This window comes from Pinus tabuliformis, chromosome 9 (assembly GCF_031772625.1).
Source record: "Pinus tabuliformis cultivar Carrire ecotype Pingquan chromosome 9, CPIR1, whole genome shotgun sequence".
NCBI lineage: Eukaryota > Viridiplantae > Streptophyta > Pinopsida > Pinales > Pinaceae > Pinus > Pinus tabuliformis.
In genome coordinates, this window is record NC_142307.1 from 1,147,092,484 (window position 1) to 1,147,117,435 (window position 24,952).

The window sequence follows — 24,952 nt, forward strand, 5'->3', positions numbered from 1 at the left end:
ATAAAAATTAAACTTTTGATTAAGAATTATTGTTTTTATTATAATTTTTTATATTTCAAAAATATACTCAAATAATTAGAAAAATATTTAAAAACAATTGAACTTTAAATTAATTTATTGTTGTAAACATTGAAAAGGTTTAGATTAAAGAAACCTAAAACCAATATTTCTCTTAAGCAACCAAAAATACACTAAATTCAAAGTTGTAACGCGCGTGGCGCACACCCAGGGGGCGGCGCACTGGGCTTTGCGCGCGGCACATACAGGCCGAGAAGTAAACAAGCAGCGAAAGGTCGGTTGGAGGTGAGGTTAAGGGTGCGACGCACACAGCTAAGGGCGCGGCGCACACGCAGGGCGTGGCGCACACATCCCCTGCTCCCAGTTCAAAGTTATAACGTGTGAAGCGCACACCCAGAGCGCGGCACACACAGACTAGAGTGCGGCGCACAGAACCAAAGTGCCTAGAACGTGCCAAATTCACTCAAATTTTTTGGGAAGCACATAAATTTGCAAGTTAGGCTCTATTAACCCACTTTTTCATCAAATTTGTTAAAGACATGGTGGTTTTATGCCCAATGATGGAGATGAAACAAAACTCTTAAGGAAACCATATGAAGACACCAAGAGACCATTTTGCTAGGGTTGTGCAATTGTATTGTTGATGTCAAGGTCCCCTTTTCCCTTCCTTATCTTTTTTCCTTGTTCCCCTATGCCATTTTTCCTATCACCACTTCCCTAACACTACCAAAATCATATTCCCTTTTCCCTCCTATTGCTCAATAGAAACCCCAAACCCTACCCTATCAAAAATCCCAAACTCCTCCCACATCCCTAACAAATTTCTCCCTATAACCCCTATTCCCATTTCATCACTCCCTTCCTAACATTCCCTGTTTCATTTTTTCCCCTTGGTAACAGATACTACAAAGGCACCCAGCCTCACATGATCATCAAAGGGGCAGCCTCATCACAGCTCACCTTGCAGTCATGTCATCACAGCATTCATCCGAGTACGAGATGGAGATATGTGCATACAAGAAAGTTAGGGATATACGGAAGACATGCGCATATCTTTTGTATATGCCCAATTTCCCTATATGCACACATCTTCCGTATATGCATAGTTTTTGTATATGCGCAGATACATAAACAAAGATATGTACAATTTCTATATACAGAAATTGCGCATATACAGAAACTGTGCATTTACGAAAGATGTGCGCATATACAGAAATTGGGCATATATGGAAATTGTGCATATACGGAAGATATGCGCATATACGGAAATTGCGCATATACGGAAGATATGCGCATATCTTCTGTATATCCCTAACTTTCCTGTATGTGCATATCTTTCATATATGCACGTCGTTCATGTATCTGCATCGTATATGTGCAGATTCCATATAAAGAAATTGTGCATACACGAAAACTGGGCATATACGGAAGATATGTGCATATCTTCTGTATATGCCCAATTTCCGTATATGTGCATATCTTTCATATATGCAAAATTTCCGTATACAAGAATTGCGCATATACGGAAACTGTGCATATACGGAAGATGTGCGCATATACGGAAATTGGGCATATATGGAAGATATGTGCATGTCTTCCGTATATCCCTAACTTTTGTGTATATGCATATCTTCCGTATATGCAGGTCGTTCATGTATCTGCATCGCCGATACACAGATTCCATATACAGGAATTGCGCATATACGGAAACTGTGCATATACGGAAGATATGCGCATATACGGAAATTGGGAATATACGGAAGATATGCGCATATCTTCCATATATCCCTAACTTTCCTTTATGTGCATATCTTCTGTATATGCATGTCGTTCATGTATCTGCTTCGTATATGTGCAGATTCCATATACAGAAATTCCGCATATGCGGAAATTGGGCATATACAGAAGATATGCGCATATCTTCCGTATATGCCTAATTTCCGTATATACGCAATTTCTATATATGGAATCTGCGCATTTGCGATGCAGATACATGAACGACGTTCATATACGGAAAATATGCACATACAAGAAGGTTAGGGATATACGGAAGATATGCGCATATCTTCGTATATGCCCAATTTCCGTATATGCGCATATCTTCCGTATATGCACAGTTTCCGTATATGCGCAATTCTTGTATATGGAATCTGCGCATCTGTGATGCAGATAAATGAATGACGTGCAGATACGAAAGATATGCACATACAGGAAAGTTAGGGATATACAGAAGATATGCGCATGTCTTTCCGTATATGCGCATATCTTCCGTATATGCACAATTTCCGTATATGCGCAGTTCCTGTATATGGAATCTGTGCATCTACGATGCAGATACATGGACGACGTGCATATACGGAAGATATGCACATACAGGAAAGTTAGGGATATACGGAAGACATGCGCATATCTTCCGTATATACCCAATTTTCGTATATGCGCACATCTTCCTATATGCACAGTTTCCGTATATGCGTAGATACATAAACAAAGATATGTACAATTTCCATATACAGAAATTGCGCATATACGGAAACTGTGCATATACAGAAGATGTGCGCATATACGGAAATTCGGCATATATGGAAATTGCGCATATATGGAAGATATGCGCATATATGGAAATCGCGCATATACGGAAGATATGCGCATATCTTCTGTATATCCCTAACTTTTCTGTATGTGCATATCTTCCGTATATGCACGTCGTTCATGTATCTGCATCGTATATGCGCAGATTCCATATACAGAAATTGTGCATATACGGAAGATATGCGCATATCTTCCGTATATGTGGATATTTTCTGTATATGCTTAATTTCCGTATACAGGAATTGCGCATATACGGAAACTGTGCATATACGGAAATTGAGAATATACGGAAGATATGCACATGTCTTCTGTATATCCCTAACTTTCCTGTATGTGAATATCTTCCGTATATGCACGTCGTTCATGTATCTGCATCGCAAATGCGCAGATTCCATATACAGGAATAACGCATATACGGAAACTGTGCATATACGGAAGATGTGCGCATATATGGAGATTGGGCATATACGGAAGATATGCGCATGTCTTCTGTATATCCGTAACTTTCCTGTATGTGCATATCTTCCATATATACACATCGTTCATGTATCTGCATCGCAGATGCGAAGATTCCATATACAAGAATTGCGCATATACGGAAATTGTGCGTATACGGAAGATATGCGCATATACGGAAATTGGGCATATGCGGAAAGACATGCGCATATCTTCCGTATATCCCTAACTTTCCTGTATGTGCATATCTTCCATATATGCATGTCGTTTATGTATCTGCATCGCAGATGCGCAAATTCCATATACAAAAATTGCGCTTATACGGAAATTGGGCATATACGGAAGATATGCGCATATCATCTGTATATGCCCAATTTCCGTATATGCGCAATTTCAATATATAGAATCTGCGCATCTTCAATGTAGATACATGAACGACGTGCATATACAGAAGATATGCACATACAGGAAAGTTAGGGATATATGGAAGATATGAGCATGTCTTTCCGTATATGCCCAATTTCCGTATATGCGCATATCTTCCGTATATGCACAGTTTCCGTATATGCGCAATTCCTATATATGGAATCTGCGCATCTACGATACAAATACATAAACAATGTGCATATACGGAATATATGCACATACAGGAAAGTTAGGGATATACGGAAGACATGCGCATATCTTCTGTATATGCCCAATTTTCGTATATGCGCACATCTTCCGTATATGCACAGTTTTCTTATATGCGTAGATACATAAATGAAGATATGTACAATTTCCATATACAGAAATTGTGCACGTACGGAAACTATGTATATACGGAAGATGTTCGCATATAAGTAAATTGGGCATATACAGAAATTGTGCATATATGGAAAATATGCGCATATACAGAAATTGCGCATATACGGAAGATATGCACATAAAGGAAAGTTAGGGATATACAGAATATATGCATATCTTCCGTATATGCACGTCATTCATGTATCTGCATCATATATGCGCAGATTCCATATACAGAAATTATGCATATACGGAAACTTGGCATATACGGAAGATATGCGCATATCTTCCGTATAAGCCTAATTTCCGTATATGCGCATATCTTCCATATATGCACAATTTCCGTATATGCACAATTTCCTTATACATGAATTGCGCATATACAAAAACTGTGCATATACGGAAGATGTGCGCATATATAGAAATTGGGCATATACGGAAGATATGCCAATGTCTTCCGTATATCCCTAACTTTCCTGTATGTGCATATCTTTCGTATATGCACGTTGTTCATGTATCTGCATCGCAGATGCGCAGATTCCATATACAGGAATTGCGCATATACGGAAATTTTGCATATACAGAAGATATGCGCATTTAGGGAAAGACATGCGCATATCTCCCGTATATCCCTACCTTTTCTGTATGTACATATCTTCCGTATATGCACGTCGTTCATGTATCTGCATCGCAGATGCGCAGATTCCATACAGAGAAATTGCGCATATACAGAAATTGGGCATATACGGAAGATATGCCCATATATTTCGTATATGCCCAATTTCCGTATATGCGGAATTTATGTGTATGGAATCTGCGAATCTGCGATGCAGATATATGAATGACGTGCATATACGAAAGATATGCACATACAGGAAAGTTAGGGATATACGGAAGATATGCGCATGTCTTTCCGTATATGCGCATGTATTCCGTATATTCACAGTTTCCGTATATGCGCAATTCCTATATATGGAATCTACGCATCTGCGATGCAGAGACATGAACGATGTGCATATACGGAAGATATGCACATACAGGAAAGTTAGGGATATACGGAAGACATGCTCATATCTTCCGTATATGCTCAATTTCCGTATATGCGCACATCTTACGTATATGCACAGTTTCCGTATATGCGCAGATACATAAACGAAGATATGTATAATTTCCATATACAGGAATTGCGCATATACGGAAACTGTGCATATACGGAAGATGTGCGCATATACGGAAATTGCGCATATACGGAAGATATGCGCATGTCTTCTGTATATCCCTAACTTTCCTGTACGTGCATATATCTGTATATGCACGTCGTTCATGTATCTACATCGTATATTCGCGGATTCCATATACAGAAATTGCGCATATACGAAAGATATGCGCATAGCTTCCGTATATGCGCAATTTCTGTATATGGAATCTGCGCATCTGCGATGCAGATACATAAACGACGTGCATATATGGAAGATATGCACATACAGGAAAGTTAGAGATATATGGAAGATATGCGCATGTCTTTCCGTATATGCCCAATTTCCGTATATGCGCATATCTTCTGTATATGCACAATTTCCGTATATGTGCAATTCCTGTATATGGAATCTGCGCATCTGCGACGCAGATACATGAACGACGTGCATATATGGAAGATATGCACATACAGGAAAGTTAGGGATATACGGAAGACATGCGCATATCTTCCGTATATGCCCAATTTCCGTATATGTGCACATCTTCCGTATATGCACAGTTTCCGTATATGCGCAATTCCTGTATACAGAAATTGTGCATATACGGAAATTGGGCATATACGGAAGATATGCGCATATCTTCCGTATATGACCAGTTTCCGTATATGCACAATTTCTGTATATGGAATCTACGCATGTACGATGCACATACATGAATGACGTGCATATACGGAAGATATGCACATATAGGAAAGTTAGGGATATACAGAAGATATGCGCAATTTCCATATATGCGCATATCTTCCGTATATGCACAATTTCCGTATATACCCAATTTCCGAATATGCGCACATCTTACTTATATGCACAGTTTCCGTATATGCGCAATTTCTATATATGGAAATTGTACATATCTTCGTTTATGTATCTGCGCATATATGGATACTGTGCAGATATGGAAGATGTGCACATATACGGAAATTGGGCATATACAGAAGATATGCGCATGTCTTCCGTATATCCCTAACTTTCATGTATGTGCAAATCTTCCGTATATGCACGTTGTTCATTTATCTGCATCGCAGATGCGCAGATTCCATATACAGGAATTGCGCATATACGGAAATTGTGCATATACGGAAGATATGCGCATATACGGAAATTGGACATGTACGGAAACACATGCGCATATCTTTCGTATATCCCTAACTTTCCTGTATGTGCATATCTTCCGTATATGCACGTCGTTCATGTATCTGCATCGCAGATGCGCAAATTCCATATACATAAATTGCGCATATATGGAAATTGGGCATATACGGAAGATATGCGCATATCTTCCGTATATGCCCAATTTACGTATATGCGCAATTTCTGTATACGAATCTTCGCATTTGCGATGCAGATACATGAACGATGTGCATATACGGAAGATATGCACATACAAGAAAGTTAGGGATGTACGGAAGATATGCGCATGTCTTTCCGTATATGCCCAATTTCCGTATATGCGCATATCTTCTGTATATGCACAATTTCCGTATATAGGCAATTTCTGTATATAGAATCTGCGCATCTGCGATGCAGATACATGAACGATGTGCATATATGGAAGATATGCACATATACGAAAGTTATGGATATAAGGAAGACATGCGCATATCTTCCGTATATGCGCAATTTCCGTATATGCGCACATCTTCCGTATATGCACAGTTTCCGTATATGCGCAATCCCTGTATACAGAATCTGCGCATCTGCGATGCAGATACATGAACGACGTGCATATATGGAAGATATGCACATACACGAAAGTTAGGGATATACGGAAGACATGCGCATATCTTCCTTATATGCCCAATTTCCGTATATGCGCACATCTTTCGTATATGCACAGTTTTTGTATATGCGCAATTCCTGTATACAGAAATTGGACATATATGGAAGATATGCATATATCTTCCATATATGCTCAGTTTCCCTATATGCACAATTTCTGTAATGGAATCTGCGCATATACGATGACACATGAACGATGCATATACGCTGCGATGCAGATACATGAACGACGTGCATATATGGAAGATATGCACATACACGAAAGTTAGGGATATACGGAAGACATGCGCATATCTTCCTTATATGCCCAATTTCCGTATATGCGCACATCTTTCGTATATGCACAGTTTTTGTATATGCGCAATTCCTGTATACAGAAATTGGACATATATGGAAGATATGCATATATCTTCCATATATGCTCAGTTTCCCTATATGCACAATTTCTGTAATGGAATCTGCGCATATACGATGTAGACACATGAACGACGTGCATATACGGAAGATATGCACATACAAGAAAGCTAGAGATATACAGAAGATATGCGCATATCTTCCGTATATGTGCAATTTCCGTATATCTGCATATCTTCCGTATATGCCCAATTTCCGTATATGCGCACATCTTCCGTATATACACAGTTTCCGTATATGTGCAATTTCTATATATGGAAATTTTACATATCTTCGTTTATGTATCTACGCATATACGGAAACTGTGCATATACGGAAGATGTGCGCATATACAGAAATTGGGCATATACGGAAGATAAGCGCATGTCTTCCGTATATCCCTAACTTTCATGTATGTGCATATCTTCCGTATATGCACGTCGTTCATGTATCTGCATCGCAGATGCGTAGATTCCATATACAGGAATTGCGCATATACGGAAACTATTTTTCGATATATATTTTGTTTATACTTAAAAGTCGTTATTGTATGGTAGCTCATGATAAAAATATCTACGGTTACATATTTGTTAAGAGACTTGGTAAGAATATTTTTAAAGTGATATTGGATTGTAATGTGTGGTTATTGTTTTTTTATCTAGTATCAAGTTTCAAAGGCATATGTATTTTTAGACAGATTAATATTGAGGTGCGAGGTATAAGTCTTAAGATTACATTTTAAACATCAAATAAGATATGAATATAAAAGTAACTTAACTTATAAACTTGATAATTTGTAAATAATAAAAACAAAATCCGTTACAACTATTCATCAAAAGTAATGTAACATTGATAGAATATAACATCGCATCCACATAAGGATTTAAAATTCAATGAAGATGTTTTCATAAACACAAATATAAATTTATGTATTTTGATTTAGAATAGGTCCAACTATACATGTTTTTTTTTTACAAAATAGAACTTCATTTCCAACATAAACAATGGAATCTCATGCCCATAAATGACATAATGGAAAAACAACATCATAATCGATCTAAAGTATGGATCTTTAAGTCACCCTCATCCCTCTTGGCACTCCCAGGTGGATTTCCAAATTGATATCTCTACAAAAAATTACAATAATCAATTAGTTGTAAAAATTGAAAGGCACATAATCAATTTCATTAATTCATGATGATATTTTGATCAAATACTCATTCTCACCTTGAGGATTTGAGGCAATGGAGAGGACAACCCTTCCTGGGTAGATGGCGGAGCACTTGGTGACGGATATAGGCATGGTTCAAGGGTGCTGGATAAAGGCATGGTGGATGTGAAATAGGGAAAAGGTAGTGTGTGCGGGCGACGATACACCCCCACCGGTTGTACGATAATGGGAATCACTATAGGCCGGGGGATTAACCTAGGGGGGAAATTGGAATGTTAAAGGTGGACGATTGAAAAAATGAGAATGGTGGATGATTGAAGGGTAGGGGTGAGCATTGGCAAGGTATTACAGAGGTGGTTATAGGCATGGAAGAATTTACGGAGGAAAAAGGTGGTGGGTGTGGGCGATGATACATCCTAATTGGTTCAACAATAGGGGGGAGCACCCTTGGGGAGGATATTGGGGTGTTAATGGCTGAAGCAGTGTTCCCAATGCTAGATATTTTTTCAATAGCATGTTCATCAAATAAACGAATTTGACAATTTGGAATCTTGTGAGATGTGGGTCCCTCAGCTGTAACAATAAAAATATTTCATATAGTCATGAAAATGTGTTGAACATGCTAATATATCGCATTTAACGTAAAACAATGCATAGCATGAAATTGCCATACCAATATTGGGTATAATAGAATCTTGCATTATCTCAGGCGCGTGGTCCACATTTCTTTGTTTTTGAGAAGATGACTCCAATTGTTCATCCATTTTTTTTTCCTTGCATGAACTTGTCCAACCCTTTCAAATTGTAGTATATATGTCCCTGATTTTGACTTGCAACCACATCGCCTCTTTTTATTTACTGGACTCAAGAAACTATGTTTTCTCTTGGTAGTGATCTTGGATGGAGTTATAGTATTGAAAAACATTTTGTTGTATTCTTGACATGCTTTGTCTACCAAGTTGTTCAATGCATATGCCTGTTCCAAATTTGCAGGTATTATGGATCTCAATTTCTCAAGAGTTGATGAGTTAACACGTTTCATCTCATCATGTTAAGAGAATGCACTATCTTGTCGTACATTGGTCGATTCAACGTTATATGAGAAATTCTCTAAATTATCAATGCGTGTTTCATTATGATAATTCAGATTGGGAGGAGAATCAAAGCATGGCGAAAGCTCTGTTTGGATTTCTGGGACCAATATAGGTGTTTCATTCAAATCAAATAAAATTCTAGGCCTTTCTATCATGGGATCAGTGACACCAGGTGCTACATTTTCACCCAAAATAGTGTTACTCACTAACATCTCAGCTTTCAATACATGTTTACAGATATTTCCATTTATGGCCCAATTGCAATTGAACAAGTGTAGATTAGAACCCTTATATATGACATTGTACCAAATGTCACGAGTATCCTTATTTTGGCTACGAACCCAGTAGTCATTACTCTTTTCATCAGGCACACAATCTTCATTTGGGATTTTCTTAGCTCTACACTTGGATGAATTCAATTGTTCCTGTATTTTTCTGGGTCATACAAAACCAACTTCTTTTAAATGGTGCATATGATTGTAAAATAATACAACCTTTGTCAACAAAACATAGATTAACCAATCAACCCTTCTGTGGCATGCATTGTTTTTCTCACATAGGTACCTTTCCTTGATATACCGATGGTAAGATTCAATGGCATTGTTTGTATCTTGATTTGAATGTGGAAAATTTCTGTATGCTTTTGCCCACATATCTGTAGAAAGAAATTTATTAGTTATATATTAATAAGTATAGATATGACATGAAAAATAGAGTCATTAAAACCACCAATAAGAAGCTTACATATTTTGTTGTTGGACAACCAAGTATTTCTAAAATATTCCAAAAATCTTTTTTGTTCACTGAATTCTTCAAATAATCTTTCAACTTTCTTTCTCATAGATTCATCATCTTTACACATGTGCATGATTTCTCCTAAACCACGAAAAATGCGTATTTGGTTTTCCCTCCCTTTGACCTTCTTTCCAACATTTTTCAACCATGCACGACGAACATGCCACATACATAATAATACTTTGCACTTGATTGAAGACCTGCAATAACATAATTTTTAGAGAGATTATACATTAGCAATATTTGTATGCCTCTTATAAAAATAATAAACACATCACCTCAATGCTTCAATTTCAGCAGTAGCATCATCTGTGATGAAGGCAAGAACATGCCAATCTGGTCGCTCTTTGTTTCCAATTGCAAGTAAGGCCAACGTCCATTTAGAAAGATCAGCTATAGTATTGCGTGATGATATCACCCAAGCTATTGGAACCCCATTGTGATGTTCATAGAAAACCATTAAGGTGTAAAGTTGATACTGCATTACAAAAAATGTGCATAATTATATTTATATAAGATACATGCATTAATATGAGGTTAAATAAATGAATCGGATTTAGGATAAATATGTACTCACCCCTAACTTATTTGTACTAAAGGTTGAATCCATTGAGACAATATTATTGTGAGAGTATTTCAGCATCATTGAACACATCCACTTTGTTTGTATGCGTATGATAAAAGGGATATTTTCAACAAGATCTTGTTTTTGGTAGAAGAAAAAACTCTCTGGGTTTTCCTTATACCAGCACTCTACACTCTTTGGATCACTTTGATCTTTAACATACTCTAGCCTTATGATATCATTGTAAATGTTACTTATATCTTTTTTTATCATGTAGGTATCTCGAGGTATCCCTGTGTATAACTCACTAGATCCATCCTTCACATCAGAGATGAACTTGTCCCATATCATTGTAACATTAAAACCTCTTTTAATGAAATGTTGGACACTAGATCACATATCCCAACTTAAATTTTGTGCATAATTGAATCTCATGGACCTACCGATTGCATCTGTCCCATGAAAAATAACATTGGATTTATCAATATGTCTACATGCAGTATATATTATTACAGCATCATCTGGTCTCATTTGAAGTCGTCACACAAAGAAGTGACATTGGCAACCAACTTTAATACTTTCATGTCGATTGCGGTTTGTCTTTGGATCTGATGATGCACTCCTAATTCTCCTTGTCGACTGTGGACCATATGAACACCAATAACTGTACGTAAAAAAATTACTACAAATTAGATATAATATTTATGCATATTGAAAAAATTATACATATCTTGAAAAAGCATATAGAGACTCACACACTGTACTTCAGGAATGTTGAGTAATTGGTGTGTTTGATATCCTCTATTTTGTTACTTCGATGGTTCTTAAGAAGAAATTGAGTGGGTGCACTTTCATTTGATTCCTCTCCACTTATGAAATCATCAAGTCGACAATATGGAATAACTGCAACTTGGTCCCCCTCAATCTCTGTCCATGTTAAGTCTTCTGCTAAAAATTGTATCATATCTTTCGGGTCTTCAACTTCCAACTCGTTAATCCTCCCCCACTTATTCATTCTTAAAATACCTGTGCAAATTGCATTGAAAATAATTTAGTTTGAGTAAATAATATGGTCTTGATCAATGCATAGTGTACTAAGCATGGAAGTCTCATTTTTTACTAAATATTTTATACTTTTCACGTAAACCACTTTGGGATTAAGTAATATTCAGGGTATCTTAGATGACATTGTACGATAACTAATATCATAAGAAATTGGTTCATTAATAAGCTTAAATATCTCTGACAAATTTAGACTAACCCATGTATGACATATGAATTGTTTCTAGAGGTGGGGCCACCATGTTATTGTCGAGGGGCGACTTGTGATGAGTCGTTGAGCTGGAATTGGTTAAAGGGAACTGCCTAACACTAACACATAAGATGGTGCATTAATGGGTCCCTTCAAACAGGGATGAAAGGGAGAGACATAAAACCTATCCCCAACAAACCCCCCAATATCAAGAGTAAAACCACTAAAAAAATTTGTGAATTAAGACAAGAGGAAATACCCTCTATTAAATCTTCTTTGAGAAAAAAATACACGGTGGTGGTGACTTAGTAATGTTATAGATTAGGATAGGGACTCAACTAGGATATAATAGGATCAACTAGCTCGAAAAGACAAGACTCACCAAACCACACCTCAATATGCAGTCTAGTTCCTCTAGCTAAAAAGCCAAAGCCTAAAACCATCGTCCTTGAAGAATAAAGGGTGGCATTGATTTGCATATATATTGATCAAAGAGTTTCTGAAGGAGGACCTTACTTCTATGCAGCAGCTAGACTCTACATGTGGCCATGGATGATGAATTTTGTTCTAGAACGTGAAACTTTTACTTCAGTATCGGTTTGGGTAAGGCTCTATTCTCTACCTCTTGATTACTGGCAAAATGAATTGTTGGCCACTATCAGCAATAAATTAGGTCGTTTTGTTAAAGCTTTTGAAGCCACAAGAAAAGAAAAATATACTTCATTTGCCAAAATATGTTTGGAAATGGATTTATCGGGAGCTCTACTGGATGAGGTGATCTTGGAGGTTTTTGATGAAGTATGGGTGCAAACAGTAGATTATGAGCACATTCCGTTTAGATGTCACAGATGTCATGAACATGGACACCTTCTCAGAGATTGTTCACTCATTAAAGTAGTAAGCAAGAGCAAAAAAACACAATGAAGGAAACATACAGCTTTAAGAAAATGGTGAATCGTGGAAAGGGCGGAAAAAGAGGACCAAAACAACATCAAGATGAAGGTCAACAAATCAGTCAGAAAAAATTCCAAGTGCTTAAGGAAGATGAAGAGATCTCAAAAGAAGATCAAGCAATGGAAGGAAGTCCTGCGGACAAGGAATCTGAAGAAAACCGGGAAAACGCACAAGACATCGATTATCAGAAGGAAGCCATAATGAGTGATGCAGAACTGGAGATGGATCAGGAAATGACCTAAAATGAGATGGACCTGGAGGATCATGAACTACAAGAAATTCTTGATAAAGAAAACCTAGATCTGGAAGGGTTTTTGATAAAGGGAACCACGGGAGGAGTAGATTCGTTAGCACAAGAAGAACTCAATGAAATACAACAGTTGTTTCTATGGAAATCACAGGCTGGCCGCTAAAATACCTAGAGTCAGTCAGATGAACATCATTGTTCATTGGCGTGAGCACAGCATATACCATAGTTCCTTAATTAATGGAGAGCCTCTCTTCTTTTCTGGGATCTAGGTTCAGGAAAGAAAGTTGAGCAGGCATGGAAGGAATCCTTGTTTTACCGGCAACCGGAATCTTTACATTTTTGGGCCTCGTAGAGTAAAACCGCTTCCTTGGTGGTTTTTGGATGTTCGCATCGCTCTAAAGTGGGAAACGGTTTTAGCGATTTTGCAACGATCCCATCCAACATCCTACACGTGGAAGATAGAGGGTTTGGAAAATTGCCCTCCATCACACACTAACGTTTGGTCCGCTTGTTCGGTGCGATATTATGCTCTTCCATTGGATTTCTCTATGTGGAACAACAGTCAAGATTGTTCGTGTCAAAGGGACTCTGCCGGGGACAGAATTGCGGGAGATCCCGCGGGCTACCGGGGACGAGTGGCAATTTTGGGTTATTTTGAATTCGAGTTCGGATTCACTATTATCTTCCGTGCATGTTGAGCCTTGAGGTTGGAATTGGTGGATTTCGGGAGATTCACATGCGCGAAGTTTATTCCACCATTCGGACTCGAAATCCGTTTAGTGTGTTTTCTATTATTTCATTGGGTCCGTTTTTGGAATCTAAGAATATGTCTTTTTTGGCTCCTATTTGCATCTCATCCGTCAGAACTTTGCAAACGGATTGGCCGGTTTAGGCTTTTTTTTGTATTTTGAAGGTCTCACAGTTAAATTTGTGGACCCGTGGCCCAGATGTTAAGCTTTTGTCTTGGTACCCAAGCCCTGAGTGGATAGTTGACTCTATGTCCCTCAGGTCCCTTTGGGTAGTTGTATTATATGTAATTTGTTTCTTTGTTTCTAATGAATATAAGGTACGAATCTTGCTTCAGCAAAAAAAAGAATTTAAGTTAGTCGTCCCCATAATATCATTGTTCACCCTAGCTTACATACTTAATATTAAACAATGAACCAACTTAACATAAGCTGACGCACCCCGCATCTTTGCTTTATTAGAAGCATAAGTTAGAGGCTTATTTATCCTAATAACACCCCTCTTTTTTAATTAAGTAGATTATGGAGAGTCCTTTACCTGATCTCAAGGTATGTGGTTATAGATGATAATGCGTCATTGCGAAAGGTAACTTTTAAGTGTAAAAGCATAGGTTGAGGCTTCTCGAGTCTAATAATACCCCTCGTTTTTTCGTTTTTTACATAAGTATATTGGAGAGGTCTTCACCATGAGATGTCATGGTATTGAAAGTTGAGAGTGATTTTTTCAAAAAGTAATATTAAGTTTAATTTATTGTCAACAATATATAGATTATTGTAGATATTCACCCGAAGTAATTTATTATAGCCTACATTGTCATTTTTGAATTTTTATTATTTAATTTATTTTTTGAATTTTTTTTTTTTTTATTTTATTATTCAAATATTTGAAAATAATTTTAAAAAATAATAAGTAAATGGAAATATTAGTTATATGATTTAATAAAAGATGTAATTTATAAAATATGATATCAGAGAAATCTAATTAAAAAGCAGACTTATATTCTATTATATTTTATTTAATTATGAAACTTTACATACAGAAAAACGAGTATTTATTACAGAGTTTTTTTTGACATTGTATTCTAAATGGTTCTTATGTTATGCTCTTAAATCTAACTCTTAGATGCTCTACTCTACCACGAGACAATACAATGCTAGAAAGATGGACGAACCCCCTCTTTCTAGCGACCTGGTGTTTAACATAGTTTGATAATGATTTCAGATTAGGGTTTTCACATGTCCCAACACTTCGTTAGTGTTAAATACATATAAATATTTAAACCCATAAAAGAAAAAAATGTAAGTGAATATAAAAATCATATAATTTAATACAAGATATAACTCAGGGGATATCATATAAAAGAAAACCTAATTAGAAGGTGAGGCTTATACTCTACTCTTTTTTATTTAATTATGGAAATAAAAATACAAAGAAAGGGGTATTTATGATCGAGTTGCCTATGACGTTGTTGTCTATATGGTTGTTGCAAATTATCTTTCTCCTTTGTTTTGATCTCAAATCCCACTCCTAGATGTTGTGCTCAACTATGTTTTAATACAATCCTAAAATGATGGAACCCCTTCTCTTCCTAGTGACGTAGTATTTAACATAGCTTGGAAACTATTTAAGCTTTAGGGTTTTCACATTTTTCAAGCCACTATTAGTGTTACGATTTTGGACCTTTTAGGATCTTCTTGAATGTCCACACGTGAATAACTCCACATATCTAAGTAATGGTGTCGATGCAGCGTCCACTTGGTACCACCGTATGAACAAGTTAGCTGAACTTGTGGGAGGCATAGCTTTTGCATATGAAATTTGATTAAGGTGATTTTCACATTGTTTGAAAGCTAGAATTGGTGTGTAAAACGACATTAAGAGGCAGAGATCTATGCGCACAAAGCTTTCACTCATTTCATATCCCAAAATAACTTTAGAGGCCTTTAAATTCTAAATCTCAAAATTAAGACATATCATAAAATATGTCACAAAAGATAATTCCTCCAATTTTTCTAGCCAAAAATATCAAAATAAATAACAAGTTATCCAATAATTCATTTTAAATCAGTTAAAAAAAATGTTTCATTTCAATTTTTATTTGTAGAATTTATTTCAATGTATATTCAGGTGAAACAAGAATTGGAATGTTTTGTGTAGCATTGTCTTATTGTTCTTAATATGAAAAAGAAAAGTATTTATGTATTCTTAAAATGGAATGTGTGTCACTTTTGTGGTGAGGAGAGGAATGTGTATAAAAAGAAATTACATACATAAAGCAAAATGAAAAATAAAGTGTTACTTTCCCTTTAAGTTAAGCTATGTGATCAATCAAACAAGGAAAATATTTTAGTTTGTTTTGCGTATGATAAAAGGTCCTATGAAGACTTATTCGTCCTTTCCACTCTATAAGTAACTGGGCCTTGCGGAGATATCTTTTGTGACGGGTACTGGGGCTACATCCCGAAAGAACTGGTGACGCTTCCAGCAGACAAAAAATGACGGGTACTGGGGCTACGTCCTGAAAGAACTCGTGACGCTTCTAACAGCCAAAAAATGACGAGTACTGGGGCTACATCCCGAAAGAACTCGTGACGCTTCCAGCAACGAAAAGAATCAACCAAGGTATTTAATGAGGCTTTAGTTCTTCCCACACCTCCACCTATAGGGAAAGATGCCCTAAAATTTGGCCAATAGGATACCTTCGTCTCACGGAGGCAGTGGAGTCTTTAGCTTCTTGGTAATCGGTTATCAGTACCGAGCACTATACAGGTTGGGTAACCCCATATAGGATCGCACGCACTGAGCCTAAGCCGAACCCCCTCTGAATTGGGTCTCTGTGCTACCTGGGTTGTATTTTTCATGGACTGATTGAAGGATTTGAAGCACCCTAAAAGACAACTTCTATGTTTCAAAATGTAACATGACCAAGGCGGCTTATTGGATGCCTACCCCCAACAGTCCTAACCTAAACTATAAATTATTTTGTGGCCCATGTGGGGAAATTTAGTTTTTTCAAGTTATGATTGCTTTTACGTGTCTTCCTTCACTTATGGTGTGAAAAATTAAGCTTAAATAAACTAAGTACAAAAGGTTTTTACACTTGATTCCCTTTGTTCAAAGTTTAGAGTAGCTTAGTGTGTGTAGTGAAATGTGTGTGTAAGTGACAAAGTGAACATACAAAGTTTGTAGTCATGTGGATATTCGATGATCCTTTTCAAATTTTTCTACTTACACTAAATTATGTTTGTTCCTTACCTGCAAATAAAATAATGTGTGGTTGATGGGCCACTTACTTCCTTCCTATTATATTATGTGAGCCTAAAAAGGGAGATGAAAAATTGAGTGCTTTGAGAAAGATTTCAGATGCAAGCCCAGGATCGTCTAAAAGACGCAAGGGAAGCAGGGGCTACTCACTTTCTTTAATAACACCAGTTCCTAGTCCCAATGCTAATGAAGTAAAGATGCTTTGGTTAGTAAAAAATATGAGTGAATTATGGGCCACTTACTCCTTTGCTAATTAAGCTATTTGACTTGGGTAAAATAGCAAAACAAATTGAAAAAATGTGTGGATTATGGCCACTTACTTTTCCCCTTAATTAAGCTATGTGTGAAACGTAAAAAATTTAAAGTAAAGGCTAAGTAATTGCCCTACTAATACTGATTATTAAAACAATCTGAACTATATGGAAAAAAATTGCAGAGGTGAAGGAAATTCACTAAAGGTTGCCAGTCACCCACGAAAGAAAAAATACAATGATTGTTTTTGTTCTTTGTAAACTGTGGGGTTAGGCTATGCACAAGCGAGCGAACCGTGTGTCAATCTGCAAGAAAATGATAAGTGTTAAGCCAAATTATAGATATTAAGAGTGAGAATGATTATAAGTAATATACATTATCAATGTTCTAAATTTAAACTTATATGATTAAAGAACAACGTATTTTATAAATGATACTATACTAGAAATAATTTGACTAAAATTTACAATCTCACTAAAACAAATTAGTATTGAAGAACTAAAGGCAAAATTTATACCTTTACCATAAATTCACTTAAATTAAATGACATCCTAAGCAATAACACAAGGCCATGTGCAAGAAAATTAAAGTAGAGTATAAAGAAGTATCAGAGTACTTTGTAAAATAAATGTAGAGATAAAAAATTATACTAATTATATGTTATTAGTCAATCCAAAATGCATTATCTAATATTTTCTCTCAAAACTTTGGAAATGAGTGGATAGTTATGGTAGGAATGTAGCATGAATACAAAAGAGGAATAATCAAGAGACCAAGTCTACTAGAACCATTGTCAATACCAAGTGGGTGTTGGGAAGAGGCCATAATGGATTTTATTACAATTATACCAAAGTATGAAGGAACAAATTTCATTATGGTTTTGGTGTTTTGACTTAGTTGTCCACTTTTATAGAAAAGATGCATCAAAATGGTTTCTGAAGAACAATCTGCAAAGGAATAAAATCACTGTCAAAGTAGAAACCCACCATGAAAAGCGCTGTAGAGATGATGAGCAAGAGACAACCTTTAGAATAGTCTCATTCACCCCTTACTACTCAAATTTGTTATGACACAAACACTTAACACAAAAATGTCAAATGTAGGGCAAAAAGGAAAAAAACATAACGGTATGATGTCAATATATCCAAAAAATTGATATATATATATATATAAGATAATTATCTTTGTCAATAAGAGAAAATTAGATAACTCATCAATAGTATAAGATGACTCATCAATAGTATAATGATATATCTTATATATCGTTAAATCAATAAATCAGAACAAGATCCAATAAGACCCTTGGATAGTTGGTTCACTCATATTAATTTTGAAGCAGAAAATATTCAAATAAAAGAATTATATTTTTTGAGGCCTAGTTTAAAGAGATAATTATTTAGTATGACCCGTAACGAAATTGTAATGTTCCATCATTTAAATTATATATTTAAATATGATATAGATTTAATACATTAAATTTTTTATGATATATTCCATTAAATAAATTCAATAATCTAAAATTATAATTATCTCAATTTCACACGGTGAATTAAAAAATCTTAAAAACAAAAAATCTGATTAAATATAAAAAAAAATAATGCATCAAAAAATTATGATGCATTCCATTAAATAAACTTACCAATTTAAAATTATAATTATCTCAGTTTCACACACTGATTTAAAAAATCTTTAAAAGAATAAAAAAATAACAGCATTAAACTACATTTCATGTTAAAATTTATAATGAATTATATAAATATCATTAAACTCATCATAGAATTTAGGTAAAGAATTAAAAAATTAAAAAAAAAGAAACAACTCGTAAAATTTAATAATTTTAATAATTACCTTTTTAATTTTGGACAATCTTTTACAGTATTTAACGAAGGAGGAATTGCACACTATGAATCCTTAGTATCCTATCCATGTTGGAGAGGGAAATATTTTTTTTTTTTTCCAAATTTCTAGCATTGTTCTATTGATTGGTCCTACTGATGGGGATGAACAAAAATGAGTCTAATCCTATATCCAATATAATTTTATGTATAGTACTCAAAACTGTCAATGTAAGAAGTGTATGTATGAATTTGGGGTAATACTTTGAAAAACTAAACGCATTGTTCTTTGTCTTGTAAACTTCACTTGATTTATCTGTAGATCTTCTAGTGTACCATCCACCATCCACACTAGGGAAATAAGGTGGTTCAAAACATATTTGACACAGGGCATCATAAGCACCTAGATATGATGGACCCTTCATTTCAATGCTACCCATGGCAGTTACTACCAGCTGCTGATATGAGAAGAAAAACCTTTTCACTGCGGCTTCTATTGCCTGGAAGGCCAACAGAACATGTATTTTTGCAACATGATAAGCACCTGAAGTGTTATGTGAGCGAAGTCCATGTGAATGAAACAAATGCATAAGTGCCTCCTGGAGCCTTGGTCCACCCTTTGGATCAGCCTCAACACCCATGACTTTGGGCACCAGATGCCTTAGTTCCTTGCATGCATTTGTAAGGTCTCTAAGGGGGGCAGACCGAAGGCAATATGCGCCTGCAAACGTACTAGTGCTGCTAATTCCCAACTGGTGTTTAAGGCAAAGGAAATCATCTGGGTCCATCACTAGAAGCAAATTCACAATTTCTGTGAGCATGTTCCACATCCTTTTAACCATTCAACAATCTGTGGATGCTCCTACGAAATCCCCAGAGTCTATTCTTTCATATACTCTGTGCAACAATTCTTGGCCTACAAATACCCAGGCCTCAAAGATCTGGAGGACATTGCAAAGTTTGGCATCTTATGGATTATGGAACTGTTTATGTTGTTTTAAAGAGTGCAAATATCTTGGCTTGCAGATTCTATCATATTCAAGAAGAGGCTTACCTGACATATTTGGTTCCTCCAGACCTAAAGTGAAGGGAGTCCTCTGCATATGGCCTTCAATGGCAAGCCATATTCTAGAAACCATAGCTTCAGTGATTTTCCATGTACCCAAACGAGGAAGTAAGCTCTCTTTAATTGTTCTGCTAGCCACAGGTAAAGCACCAGGTCTCTACCATACCTCATGGAAAACTTTCCATGAGAGAACACCACTACTTACTGACAAATGAAGAGTGGGAACCTGCTTGTCATTTTCACAAATCATTGAAATCAACTCAATCTGGGAACTAATTAAGGATTCAAGCCTTCTCTTCCATTCCTCTTTGTCAATGTAAGTCCTTGTGTCACAGAGGACAGACGAAACAAATCGAAAAGTAATCTCCAATGACTGTAAGGCAGCCTTTTCCAACCCCTCTCTAGACCAACCAGACCATTCCTTGAATTTCCACATGGCACTGAGCTCGGGGAGATGCACATACTGCTCGTAACCTGCACACTCCATGGGGGAGGGCTCTATGGATTCTTCAACAAAGGCAAAATAGGATGCCATTTATTTACAGGACATATTTTTTCCCTGCAAACATAACTAGGAGAGTAAAGACACTAATGCTCTCCATATACCATAATCTAAAAAGAACAACATAATAATAGAATAAACACTAAAATCCATTTTAAACACTAAAATTTTGAAAACTGGAATAGAATACAATGTTCTTAAATCCTTGATATATTTAAAAAGTTATCATCTACATCCGGCAAGGACAAAGTCTGTAAGTGCTTTCATCAACTGATTTTAATCTGAATATCTAAAGTTCTAATATTTAATGTAAATAATGTCAACTCTCATTTCTTTACTTCTCCATTTCTTCCTATGACATCAGATCCTTCTGTTGTTTCCATGTGTACCTCATTTCTTCATGTGTACCTCATTTCTTTATTTCTCCATTTATACTTATTAGATCAAATTTATCTAGTGTTTCCACTGTGTATATATACTCACAGTGTTAATAACTAAACAGATTCCTTAACAATATTATTCCACATTTATTAGACTACGCAATTGTTTTGTGATTTTTTACTATGGTTTTCCATTTCTCCTTCCAAACAGATGACACCAGATTCATCTACCGATTCCACTGCGTATAATATACCTACAGTATTCATAATTCATATGTATAATATAAAATTGAATGAAATGAGGATAGATGATTTGCTGTAAGATTTTGCGGATATAAGAAACACGAATACTTATTAATCAAACATTTAATTGAAAATTTTTATGATCCTAAAGCAGATTTTTGAGAAAAAAAAGTCATTAGGAGAAAAATTTGAATCGTAAAAAAATTATAATTATATTCAAAAATTTAAATCTTTTTTTATCAGGTTGGAAAAAATAAATTAGAGCAAGGAAAAACTTCTATCTATTTAGAATCTTTAAATGCTTGATTACTGCATTTACGATATTTAAATGCTTTCGGTCACAGTATATTTGACTAAACATGCAGAAAAAAGATTCTTTAAAACTTTCACTTTCCGTCACTGGGAAGAAATTTCGATTTTCCTAACTAGAATTCCGGAACACGGTTCTTCATTGCCTCATAAAATTTTGCGAGCGCTGACTTCATCAAAACCCTAATTTTTTAAAAATTCATCTAATCGAATGAAACTTGAACCTTTTATTAATCAAATTCCAACCAAAATAAGATTTTCACAGCCATTTGGCTTTGCAATACTCCTTATAATTAACCGTGACTAGGACCAATGCTTGTGAGAATGATGAACAATATTCTTCATGGCACCACATTCTTGAGGAGTCAAATAAAATTTATTCTGAACTGTGAGTCCAGTGGCGATCTAAATTTGGCCATATATTACTACTCCAGAATAAATTTGCTATCTTTTACGAGACAGTTTGGCGGAGTGAGAAAATCGAGCTGTAATCTCTGAATCTTTAAAAAATATTTAAATCTTTAAATCAATCGAAACGTGTTTTGGAATCTGTGCTAAATCAATTACAAATCATTAACCAGGGAAGAGTTCATAAAACATGAAATGTCGTTCGGAATCTATTCGAAATGCTAGGGCTTTGTCGCGTTGCATATGGCTTTTTAAAATACGGCTTTGAGGCATGAAAAGGATGCGCACTGACCTTGCAAAAAGCAATTTTCGATCACCAATGGCTAGCTGCATATAGTTTCAAACTTTCAGTAAAAGCTCCTCTATTATTGAAATTCTGAGCTGTATACTACATTTTCAAAATTTCAGTAAAAGTTTTATCATTATTAAAACTATGGGCCTTGGTTTTGTTCCTTATAACCCGTTGCAGAGCCCTCAGAGTTACAGTTCCAATTCCAGATCGGGTGTCGCATTCTGAATTTTATGTGTTGTGCGCTGATTAAATGGAGATTTTATGTGTTGGATCGATGTTGATTGCGTTGAATTGCAGAATGCTTAATTGCTAGGATCGTTTCACCTATTGAGTTTGTGCTATGAATCCAAATCGCTGGAGATTGATTCCAGTCTTAATTACAATAAATAAATCAAGTTAAAACACGGCCAGTGTTACATCTGATAGGAATTACAATTGCAGAAGTAAAATTTAATGAAGTATTTAATCATCCCAATTATATTGTTTTCTAATTAATGAAACTTAAGACAATAATGTAAGGGAGAGAATTAATTAAATTGAATCATATTTAATTTAAAGCAAATCATTTTTTAAACATTTTGCTTTAAATAATATAAATTGAAATTTAGAATATAATTAATTTATTTTTTTTATAAAACCATTAATTTACCTATATATTTAATGTAAATAATACACAATTGAATTATTAATTAATGTAAATAATATATACTTGAATTTAATATAATTAATTTGAATAATTTCTATAAATATTATAAATAATGTGTATAGAGATTTAGATATATGAATTATTATGAGTAATCATACACGAATAAAAAAAAAAAAAAAAAATTATACCTTAAAAGATTTGATCGTTAAATTGAGTGCTAAATTTGAATTTAAAATAAATTGAGATAATTAAATTTCATAACATGTATTAATATTAAAATATAGAAAACAAAAAAATAATACAAGAGGAATTTGGGTAAAAAAACCTTAAGCCATAATTTATATTCTCACAATGTATTCATCTTTCAATGATACAAATATATATTATAATTATGAAACCACCTCAATTGCTCTCACCTTGACACCTCACTAAAATATAAGGTAAGATGAGACAAAATATGATCTAGAAACATACTTAGGATAACAACTATATCCCAAGATGTTAAATACAAAATGTGGCATATTAAGACTTCGTGATTGTATATAAGAAAGAGGTTAACATTCCCCCCTCAATTATAAGTCTGATCAGTAATACCCAATGCAACATAAACATGACATAAACTAGCACCATCTCCAAGACATCATGTTGAAGCCCCTGATTTGAGCCTCAATGAAGAAATGCTTGAAAAACTGCCAAAAATAGATATTGAAAACTCTAATATGAAGAGAACACACCAAGAGAATTGAATCAACTGCAAGTATGACACATACATGAAAATGCTTGACAACTTAATCTAATGCCAATTTGTAATGCAAAATATCCATCTATCCCTTACCGGGTCAAATGACCATCCAAGTGAAAAAAAATGTCCACAATTTTCTCTCAATCAACATTGTAATCTTATATCCTATGTATGATTCAACAACAAAATATTGAACCATAATTCTTAAATTTTGCTTGCCCATCTAAAAATTTCATTGTGTTGTTGAAACTTTCAGTCTAACAAAAATTTTGAATTTCATTACTAATTCCACCCTATGTCAGCTAAAAGGAGAGACCACATGTAGTTTTTGTTTGACCACTAACCATCTACATTTAATCATTGAACCCTCCCACCCTCCTTAAAATGTAGGAGAGTTTCACCATTGTGCTCTCGTTTTAGGCTCATGAGAGTACCATCTTCTTTTCACTGTCAACTACAATATTTATCTTCTCTCATGATCGAATTCTTCAGTAAGATGTATATAATCGTTTAGCTATTGACGACCACTCTCGAGGATCAATCCATTGATAATCAATCTCCAATCTTGTTGGTTTGTTTCTTTCGGAACATATCTCTGACAAATGGTTCTTCTTTCCACAATGGCGACAAAGATAGAGATCAACATAATGATCTTTCATATGGCCAATGTGATTGCAATGTTGGAATTTATCTTTCCCCTCATTTTTTTTTATGTTTCTTTATCCAAATAATTGCCATTGGAACACTTGAGTGGTCTTGAAAAATTGCAATATGCAATTTGTTATCATATTTGACATATCCTAATGCATGTCATATTTTTTTGCATTGGATTTCTTCCCATGGTCTGATGATTGTATTTTAAAAACAAGGTTGAGTTTGTTCATGTAAAACTTCTTCATCTTCTG

General features: G+C 35.2%; 1 protein-coding gene across 1 annotated transcript; it reads right to left on the reverse strand.

Moving 5' to 3' along the window:
• Window positions 1-197: 197 nt before the first annotated feature.
• LOC149152689 (nematode resistance protein-like HSPRO2) lies at window positions 198-21,060 on the reverse strand. The gene is made up of 4 exons (XM_089443569.1): window positions 20,735-21,060; window positions 20,514-20,653; window positions 19,796-20,270; window positions 198-372 (listed from the first exon to the last, which is right to left on the reverse strand). The coding sequence occupies exons 1-4, from the start codon at window positions 21,058-21,060 to the stop codon at window positions 198-200; spliced, it is 1,116 nt and encodes a 371-aa protein (XP_089299695.1).
• Between the last annotated feature and the right edge of the window lie 3,892 nt (window positions 21,061-24,952).